This window comes from Tetranychus urticae, chromosome 2 (assembly GCF_039701765.1).
Source record: "Tetranychus urticae isolate SD_2017Ah chromosome 2, NJAU_TeUrti_SD_1.0, whole genome shotgun sequence".
In the NCBI taxonomy this organism is placed as follows: domain Eukaryota; kingdom Metazoa; phylum Arthropoda; class Arachnida; order Trombidiformes; family Tetranychidae; genus Tetranychus; species Tetranychus urticae.
Window position 1 is genome coordinate 3,651,811 of NC_142959.1, and position 10,856 is coordinate 3,662,666.

General features: G+C 30.6%; 1 protein-coding gene and 1 long non-coding RNA gene across 2 annotated transcripts; one reads left to right on the plus strand and one right to left on the minus strand.

Annotated features, from left to right (window-relative positions):
• The first annotated feature begins 101 nt into the window (after positions 1-101).
• Positions 102-2,022, plus strand: LOC107363671 (uncharacterized). The gene is made up of 3 exons (XR_001568954.3): positions 102-243; positions 440-640; positions 1,080-2,022. It is a non-coding gene; the product is annotated as an uncharacterized LOC107363671 (long non-coding RNA).
• A 116-nt stretch (positions 2,023-2,138) lies between these two features.
• On the minus strand, positions 2,139-9,193 carry LOC107363716 (uncharacterized). The gene is made up of 9 exons (XM_015930987.3): positions 8,889-9,193; positions 8,527-8,746; positions 7,915-8,372; positions 6,925-7,746; positions 5,941-6,404; positions 5,678-5,838; positions 5,402-5,604; positions 5,145-5,323; positions 2,139-4,439 (listed from the first exon to the last, which is right to left on the minus strand). Exons 2-9 carry the CDS (start codon positions 8,548-8,550, stop codon positions 4,183-4,185), a joined length of 2,568 nt encoding a protein of 855 aa, XP_015786473.2. The 5' UTR covers positions 8,551-8,746; positions 8,889-9,193; the 3' UTR covers positions 2,139-4,182.
• Between the last annotated feature and the right edge of the window lie 1,663 nt (positions 9,194-10,856).

The window sequence follows — 10,856 nt, forward strand, 5'->3', positions numbered from 1 at the left end:
TTAACAACAACGGCTTGAACAAGTTGAACGCCATTTACACAAGTGAATATGACTAACTCGGTATTACTTATTATAATTGTTTTAGTTAAAGTGGTGACCAAAGATGATTATTGTGAACAAATAAAAAGGTAATTTCATAGTGAAGAGGAAAAATAACATCTACTGAAGAAAACATTATCTTCTCTGTTTTCCTTCGTCTGTCTTGACTTGGCTTTTTTTTCACCAACCATCAACAACATCCAGGTAAATATGGGAACTTTTGTTAATATACATTTATTCTGTGCGCAATTGCAATCATCCCTCGAAAAAATCATCATCTAAATTGTAACTTTTACCTTCATCATCTTCTTCAACCATCTTTTTATAAACTTTAATTTATTGAATGTAACTCACCTCATGTGGAACTAAACTTACCCTTTCAAATTGATTCTATTCATAGCAGGCTGTTTTGCTGGTGTTTACTGTCCGGATCGAAATTAATTTACACTAGATTTATATACTGGACCTTGACCTAGACTACAACTAAATTAATAATTTGGTTATTTGTGCCCTTTTCTGACTGACTGGTGAATCTCATCTTTTAGGATCAATTTTCTTGGTTTTACCATTGGTTTTGCTTTGTGGTGTTAAACCTTTCATGGTATATTGTCAGTTTCAACTCACACGATTTACCTTTTTCAACACTCTGGTTTTCAGATTGATTGAAATCTGAATGAAAGTAGGCTTTCAATGTTGCATATAAAGCATCATGCAAAAGTTTTCTTCTATTCAGTCTGAATTTTTTACTTTTTTATGATAGATTATCTTTTGGAGTTACTTTTCTTCATTCAAGTTATTTATTATTATTATTTTCATTTTCATCTGAATTTTATTTCATCTTCTAACATTTTTCAGCCTTTTTTCTCATTCAACCTTCTATGAATACATTTTATCGAGTGTAAATGTCAATTTTATGAAAATTATTTCAAAATTGAAGTGAATATCCACCTTTATGGTCTTATTGCTCTTTAAATAGATTGCTTAAGAACCTAATTTCAATGATTTTCTAATTATTTATACATTTTCTCTATAAATTTTAGATTCTGAATGGACACCAAATGATCGTGAACAATTTGTGCAGAGAAATGTTATTGAACGTCTAAAAGAACCCAAAATAAAGCTAAACCTAATGGGATTCCTATTTGATTTGATTTTCACGGGTTAAACAGGTTCAAGATTTGGACGATTTACTAAATCAATAAATCAATTGATTGCTGGTTTCTTCAATGAGCTGTAAAATTATCAACTCTAAAACTAAGCAACAATTTATTTTCCATTCTGACAGACCGAACACTATAAAACCAATAGATGGCTCAATCAACAAATCCGTCTATGCATTAACATTTAATAATCATTTATATCATATTTAATTTGAATGCTTAATGATAGTTTATTATAACATCTGTCATACATATTGAAATCTTAATTATTCAACTCATTGCCATCCATGCACTTTAATATTTATTGATTTTTACTCCCTTAGTTATTTAACATAATCAGCATACATAGTCAAATATGAAGTTGTCAATCAAAGTGATCTGCATTTTGTCCCTCCAGCAACTCAATTTAGTTTACGATATCAAAAAAATTGCCTGTTCAGTGTCTTAAATTAACTCGAGCAATCGATCAGTGAAACAATTACGTCAACTCACAATCAAACCAGAAAACTCCAACTAACGAACTCAGTGACATCTATGGATACCCAATGAAACTAAAATACAGTGGTTTGGGTTAAGTTAACTTCAAACCAAAACTGATCATTCCAGATTTAAATTTTGCTATTGAATTATATTTTAATTTTCTTAAATATAATGTAACACTGGCCAAGCTTAATATGGTTATAAAACCACGATCAAGAATTTGAATTAACTCGTGAAATCAGCAATGAAAATTTCAAATGAATCTGTTGATTCTGGTTTTGTATCAAATTTTTTAAAGCAAAGTAATGAACATTTATTAATAAAAGACAATTCAAGACATTGAGATCTCTTCTTTTGATTTATCAATTTATTACAAAATATATACTTTAATAGATTAATCAGTAAATTAAAGGATGATTGAATTGATTTACAAAGTGAAATTAAATTGGGAAAACAGTGTGAAACAGTTGAATAAATAAATATTTATTTGGATGAAAAATTATAACTTAAATATATCGAGTTTATTGTTTTGTTTTGGTACAAAATATTATAATAAATAAAAAATACTAATAAAGGGAGCAAATTAAATTAATTCATTCAATAACAGTCTGCTTGATAGCATTATAAATCGAGATGTATATAACAATTGGTTGTAACAGGTTAACAAAGTAATCGTAATCAATTTTCGCCAAGCAAACCAAGAAACAAAATAGGAACAATCACTTTTAACATGGCTTTTGGTTTAAGGTGTTTTTGGGTTGAAACTGGTAACGATCATTGATTAAGCCCTGTTTGTGCTTCTGTTTTTTCTTGTGACGTTAAGTGTTTAAAGATTTGGATGAACCAAAATCAATAATTCAATGTTTATTGGAGCAATAGGTTGTGTCGAGGAAATTATGTCTTAATTTACATCGCACAATTAACAAACTGGTAACAATCATTATAGTAAAGGATAACAACAATAAGCAATATGTACTTAAATTGTTTTTTTTGTACACTAATAAATATTTATACGCGTATATTTGGGTATTTTGATAAGAAGAGCAAATCCGGTTAATTGTCAATCGAGAGGCTCCAAGTGTAAAATTATTGTTCTTGGAATTAATCAACTCGATCATTTTAAGTACCTCAATCAGCCTAAGTATCTATACTATTAAAGCTGATTTTTAGGTACATCTTGATTTTCACTATGCTGAATTTACCTTGTTTAGATAACATTTAATCAACCAGATTTGCTTCTCACCATGTAACTAAGTTGATAATTATTGAAGTACATTTGTTTTCTGGAATTGAAACAATTGATTCTTGATCTGAACAAAGCTAATTTTTTTGGTTTCCTTCTTATCACTCTCTGGTTTGGTTTGAGATGAGGACTTCTTTGTATATGATGGTAACTTTACGATGAAATAGATTCAATATGATATGGTTTGATGAGGTTTCACTAATTTTTGGTGATTATGGTTGTGGTGATGATGATGATTTCAAGTGATTTGTGGGTTGCCATTGAGAAAGTTTGCTGTGATCAGGAACAATTGAAGAAAATTCATGTATAATTCGTAATAAATCAGCATTTGTTGACATGTGTAGAAGTAACAGAAAAATGTAACCAGAAATGTTTTGTGCATTGCTGGAGAAACATTTGAACACATTTAACCATTATTGGAGGTTGATTAATTCATTTGACTTGACTTGATTAATGAATCATTTCTGTAGCATTGTTATAATCTCCGATGTACCCTGAGATCTTAATTTTCACAACCATTTTACTTATAATTTAAGTCTAGACTTGTATTGCCATGCGTTAAAAATACAACTTGATAGATTTTACTATTTTCAATTAACCCGCTCTTTCTTTTTGGAACCCTTTTGTTATCTTTGGTAACTGTTTTCATTAATAATTACCCAATGAAATGCAAATGTTTTAAAATTAAATTCCTTTTGTGTTAACGGTTAACTCTTCCCATCATTATTGGATTTATTAAATTGATTATGATGTAATCCTCATTAATTTTGTGGTTATTTTTGTGGTGAAATTCCTATTCTTTAATCCTTCCAATGATTCGAGTGAGTTCAACTTGGTGAAGATGTAGATGACGTGGACAATGAAACAAGGTGTAATATCCAGTTAACTGTTTGGGATAGATTCAGTCTTTGGTTGACACAATCATGATAGACACTTGGGGTGTGCCAGGTTTGGTTGTACTGTTGGTGAACTTGTAATGGCAGTGATGATATCGGAGAAAACTTAAGGACGGTTTTTGAGGACTGAAATCGGGACGATGAACTTATTCCATAAAAGCTGGTGCTTCATTTGAGCTTAAACGATAAACACTGATGAACATTGATATTGCTGGTGATAGGTGAAGACCAGAGGAGACATTTTACGACTTTTTAGATTTTTTTTTGCTTTCAAGCCTTGATTTTGGTTCGATTTCTTGTTTAAATGATAACAGCCTCGAGTGAAAGGGAGATATGTGAACACTACTGGGGTTATCTATTGATTTCAAAAGTATAACGTATTTATGAGTAATTTTGATAGAGTGTCAGGAATTGACACTATGGACTCTAATTTAATCTCGTGCAGCATTGTTAACCCATCCATTGCGAGTGATCTTAAATCAGGTAATTTTGATAATATTGATGAAAAATAATGCGATTTCTTTTGAGCTTCAGCATTGTAAGTAACGTGATCTCTAAGAGACTCTATTATTTTCATTTGCAGGGCTTCAACACGATTTGGATCAACAAGACCATGCCGCACTGTTGATAGACCAGCAACATAGGATGGATAAAGAGAGGCAAAAAAGGAAGGAAAAAAGAAAGAAAAGGAAAAATTATGATTATTATTGATGATTGATGATACAGAATTTATTAATATTGGATTCGAATCAAAAAATGGCTACATAATTTAATAGTTAGCTATCATGATCTGTTCTGGTTATTGTTTTAGATATAATCACAATAATCATCATCGATATCAACACTTCTACTCAATATGGATACTGAACAATGTGATGAAAAAAAATCCGGATGATGATTATTTGATGACGATAAAGATTATTTTAATTGGTCAATCCGTGATGAGAATTAAATACATTTTACATTGAACATGTAAGTTAATTTATTGATTTGTAACGTTAAAACATTGCAATTTCAGCGATTTAACATATATTTTTTTCTTCTGAATTTCTTTTTTTTTGTTTTATCATGTTAACGTTGAACAGACATCACTACTATCTCCTGAATGGCCTAAATCTATTACTCTATGAGTTAACTTTTTTTTATATTAGAATTACTATGATCATTATGATCATTATGATTATTGTGATTATGATAATTATAATGTATCATTACATTATTAGTATAATTATTAGTGAGTAATCTTTGTTAGCTAGGAAATGTACAAAATTAAAGATAATAAAATTGTAAAGAATGTACTGGTGAAAAATGGGTGCTGCTGCTTACCGGTGATTAATGAGAGGCCTGCGAGACAAGCAAATGCTGATATGTCTATATCAATTTGAGCGAATCTTTGTGAAAATGATTCCAGATTAGTAAACCAAGAACCAAACAGTAATTTAACTTGATTACGATGAAGAACCATTCCATTAGGTAGTATGATCTTCTTCGATCCAGGTTTGTTTCTATTTAGGGTTTCAACATACAAAGTGTTAATAGTAAATTTGATACCTTACTTGAGGTATATCTAAGAGTATACTTACTGATAAACCATCCGAAGAGTGATCATCTCAAGGCAAGAAGAAAAGAATAGCAATTCTTGATCGTTTTTATCAAGATCACTGAACCCAGGTATTTTCTCAGCAAAATTCTTACAGACATCCATTGATGACATCAATATACTGACAAACTGTTGACGTGATAAAACATTTGGATACAATGTTGAAGTTTCCTCCATCTCGCAGTACTATTATAAAGAGAAGATAATTTCATCAAACTATTCCGCATGATGTTGATCAGGTGAACATGATTATACTTACATGACTGAGATCAAGATTTGAAATATCCGGACATGTATCAACATGAGCCCTTACTAATGCAGTAATTGTACTAATTGGTGGCGAAGGAGGTGATTCTTGAGGTGATTTAGGTTTTGATGGTAATCGACCACGACGACCTTTAAGATTGTCCGTTCTTACCACTATTTAAATAAAAATTAAAAACATTAACATAAGTAAGAAAATATTCTTCTCTATATTTCATTCTAAGCTCATTCTAATGACAGATAATAATTTATATTTACCTTCTTTTACCATTCCAACAGCTAAGCATTTTTGAAATCGACAAAACTGGCATCTATTTCGTCTTCTTTTATCAACTGGACAATCACGATTACCAAGACAAACATATTTTGAACCCTTTTGAACTGTTCTCTTAAAGAAACCTTTACAACCTTCACAAGTTCGGACTCCATAATGTTGACATGCAGCATTATCACCACAAACAGCACACAATTGATTCAAAGGATGACCTGTTGAACTTGTGTTTAAAGTGGCAGCTGATGAGCAACCTGTATTTGACTCAGTTGATGTTGAAGCTTTTTGGCTTTTAATACTAGGAACATTTGCTGCCGTTTCGTTCGGAGATGACCGACCTGAACTAGTTTTTGATGTATAACCAAGGATATTATTGGGTGCATTAACACTGAAAATATTTGGTGAACCACTCAATGATGATAAAGATGACCTCGAGAGACTCATTTGAGATCTGATGAAATTGAGAAAAGAAATTTGGAAATTTAAAAATGATTCGAGTTGGACAAGCATAATCAAGGACAGAAATGTTTTTGATTCAAAGTCAACGAATTTTGCTAATTTTTCACAAACTTTGAATCAGAAAAGAAGACTTTGTTGACTTTCTTTCCGTAATCCAAGGTTTCGGGTTTATTGACATATTAAGGATTATTGAATTGAAATTCATCTGTTTTCGCCTATGTAGATAACTAACCTGTCAGATTAATTAAAAAAATTTGTGGACAATTAGATAATAAAAGAGACTCAATGTATAAATAAAGTCCTTGATTGGACCGGTTATTATTTTGTACGAGTTGAGTTGGTTTTTAGTCTGATAATTTAAAAACCCGATCTAAACATTATCTAATCTAACATCTGTCTGAACAGTTCAATTAAGCATGTTGACAACTTTGAATCAAAATTTTCGACTAACTTTTCCGTCTTATTGTTTACTGTCGCTGGGTTTGTCCATTTCATTTTAAAATGATTCTTACCTTATTGAATGCTCAGATGCGAGCTGATTAGAGCCTGATGAAAGTATATTTGGTGTTAATGGAGAACCGATTGACCGGTAAGATGATCTTGACATTGGTGATAACTGAGGTGACTGCTGACCATGGAAATTAAACTGAGGTTGATCTAAAGCTAGTCGTTGATATGTAGGTTGAATAACTTGTTGAAAATGCAGCTGTTGAAACTGAGAAGGACCATGTTCAAGATTAGGTGTTGATCGAGCTGAAGACATTGATATGTATCCTGGGCTTGAAGCAACACTCGAACTTGCTGTAAATGGAGAGTTGACATCTTGTTGATTTACAGATCTTGTATATTGATGCAGAGGATTTTGTCGAAAACTATGCAATTGTTGTTGTTGTTGTGATTGCTGGGACTGTTGCTGTTGTCTTAATTGTTGATGATGTTGTTGTTGATGTTGGTTAGTTGCTGTTTGAATTGATAATGGTATTGCACAGTTATTTAAATCACCATCACAATCATCTTCTTGTTTAACATATGATAAATCAATCAATGATCCTGATCCTGTGTTGGAATTTTTGATTGAAACAGAAGCAAATGAAACTTCAGATAATGATGTATTATCATCATCATTGAAGTCATCAAATTTAAAGAATGAAGATGTTTCATCGTTAGTTGTTGGTGTAATGTTAAGTCCAGAATGTGATTGTGATTGTTGTTGTGGTGGTGGTTGAGGAGGAAAATTTCTTGGTGAATAAATTTCCATGAAGCTTGGTAAAGTTGCTGAATTAGGTGTAGTTGGTGTTGAACTTAAAGATGTCTCGTTTGATCCAATCAATGATCTATTATAAAATTAAGATGATAAAATGTATGAATAAATAAATTAAATAAATGAATAAACAAATAGACTAATGAAAGTATTATTTACAGTCTACAATTAAAACAAAAAGAAACATTGTTTTCATTTGTCTAACCTAAATTTATATTGAAACAATCATTTGCAAACTTACCCTTGATTATTGCCTAAGATGTTATTAATAGTATTATCATTATTAAGTATAATACTTGAATTATTGTTTTGATTGTTATTGTTGCTGTTATTACTGTTGTTGTTGTTGTTGTTGTTGCTGTTGATGTTGATAATGTTATGAGAAGAGTTATTCTCGTTAATATTATCGGTGAAAGTTGATCTTTGAAAATTCAACTGAACTGGTGTATTGGAACCACTATTTGAGTAACCAGATTGTCCTTGATCAAGCCCGAGTGAATCGAAATTTGATTGTTGATTAAACATTTGATCCAAAATACCATCTAAAGGTACATCAAATGAAAAATCAGCTGAAATATCTGAAAGATCCTCTTCACACGTTGTTGAATTTGATTGAACTGAATTAAGTGAAGGTAAAGGATCAAAAATATTAGTTGAAGATATTGGTGAATGAGAAATTGGTCCTTTGAATGAACAGCTCTAAACGACAATTAAGGGTGAAAGGAGACACAAATTAATAACAAATAAACGAATGTTCAAAAAAATATAAATCAAAGTTCGATGTTTATGTCAAATGCGATGTTATTAATATGACATAAGACATGACATGACACAAGAACGAAATTATATTTACCTGATTTTGTTGAATACAAAGCATATTTCTACTGCATGACCCAATCACAGGTCTGAAATTTATAATTTTATTATTAATTTTAATATCAATCTCACTATTTATATTGATTTATAACGTTAAATCCAATGATATTTGATGAGAAACCAAATAATCCAATATTTAAGATTCAATAATCCAAGTTGAAGATGAAATATATGTTGATTTATATATTTGTATGTCACTAAACAATAATCAAAATAAAAATTAAGATCAGATTAAAATTCAACCAAAACATTCATAAAACAAGTGAAAGATATAAAAACATAGACTTTAGTCAACACAGAAGAAATGAGATGAAAAAAAGGTTAGAAACTTGGACTTACAAGGATTGAATGTTTGAAAGGATGAAAATATACGAACATAACTAAATAAGTGAACAATTGATAATAAATGAAGAACGATGACAAATGAATTGATTGTAGTTTAGTCCAGTTGATTGTTGAGACTAAATTCACAAGTTGACAATGTTATTAACAGTTAACAAATGATAAAAGTGAAGTAAATTCAAATTGTTACAATTATGTTATGTTTTCAAAGTTAGTCTATCCAATTCACATGGCTTGTAAGGAATGACAAGACTTCAATGTTGGTTAATGCTCGTTTCTCACTCTCATAAACACTCAGTCAGTTTACTCACTCACTAACGTTCATGTTGATCATGATGCTGATAGTGATGATGATAATCATGACGCAGAAAGTAGAGAAAAAGTAAGAGATAAGCAGAAAGAAAGACTTAGAGAAAGAAGAACCCAAAGAGAGAAAGAGAATAAAAAAATAGATTCTGTTATAATAGGAAACATTTCGTCACAAGTGACGTTGAGATGTTCTGTGACGTCTTCAAGGAGTGAAAGGAGTAAAAGAGACAAAAAAAAAGGGAAGAAGAAAAAAAAGAAAGAGAAAGTCTGAGAAAAAGAAAGAAGAAGAAGAGAAAGAAAGATAAACAGACAGAGTTATATCGATCGATGGTGTCCAAAGCAACGAAATGACGTAATTTACAGAGAGAGAGAGATGAAGATGATCATGAAGATCATGTAAAGAGGAAAGCCTTTCCAGAGTAAGTCTAACGGATTATTTCAGATTCTTTCTGGTTCATCTTTTTGGGTTTCTTATGAATGTTGAGTATCAAAAATTAGAGTTAATATTGTATAAAAATAAAAGTGTTTATTTTTAGCAAACCAATTTTGGGTCTTTTACAGTTGAACCAGAAATTTTTGCATGACGTTCAACCTGAATCTTTGTTATTATTATCAATAGCTTAACAGATCTTCCTTTTATCCCTTTAACATTGACATTGAAAATCACATTCTAGACACACTTAACACCTAAAGCAGTCATTACATCACAATAAACATCAACAAAAACATCAACATTAACATAATCAAGCTTTTACCTCATCAGTTTCATCTTCATCTTTTATTTTCAATCTTTAATTTGAAATCCTTTTCTTTTGCTGAGAAAAACATGGAAACAAGAAAAGAACACCAAAAAAAATCAATAATCTTTTCTCTCTTCAAGTTTAACTCTTGTTGTACTTTTCCTCAGCATCATCAACATAACCATTACATGAACAATAAAGCATCATTTTTACAGTTACAGTTGAAGATGAAGATGAGCAACTAAGGATAATATGACATCACTAAATAGTATTTTCATTGATCCATTTGTGTCTAGAAATTTTCCCCTGCAATTCAGCTTTTCTCTCCTGTGTCTCTGCAAATCCTCAGTATTACGTCCATCACCATCATCATTGATATCTTGTTTGGTGCATTTTTTATTAACGTTAAAATCAGTAATTGAAAATACGTAACTCAACAAAACACTTTGATAAACAACTTATCCACATTAAATTACCTTATGCACTATTAATATTACACTTTGCTGCATCAATTTAACTCGTTTATAACATCTTTGCCTAAACATATGACTTAACTAGTCTGATAAAACCAAATTTAGCTTTCAAGTAAATCGTAATTATCTGGTTCAATTTACAAATGGAATCAAAAATCTTGAAAAATTTGACCAAAATTTGGTAAAATCGGGTTAAAATCGGGTCAAAATTTTCGATTCTAAATGTTTAACTTTCAATTGGAAGTGTAACCATCAAATGAAACACATGTAAATGACACAGTAGTGTTGATATAACCTTTCTGGCGCCTTTTATTTTCATTTTTTCTGCTTCTTTTTCTGCTTCTTTTTCTCTTTCTTTTTCTCTCTCTTTCAGCTTTCTTCATACAACTACTTCATGATGTTACTTGAAATTACATAATGATATTTTCATGTTGAATCATAAC

What these genes read in the sequence shown, in the direction of transcription:
- LOC107363716 (XM_015930987.3), bottom strand. Translation starts at nt 8,550, where the DNA reads ATGCTTTGTATTCAACAAAATCAG. An exon ending in TTTGTATTCAACAAAATCAG is followed by an intron (nt 8,373 to 8,526) that starts GTAAATATAATT and finishes ATTGTCGTTTAG; the next exon opens with AGCTGTTCATTCAAAGGACC. An exon ending in CAAATCTTGATCTCAGTCAT is followed by an intron (nt 5,605 to 5,677) that starts GTAAGTATAATC and finishes TCTTTATAATAG; the next exon opens with TACTGCGAGATGGAGGAAAC.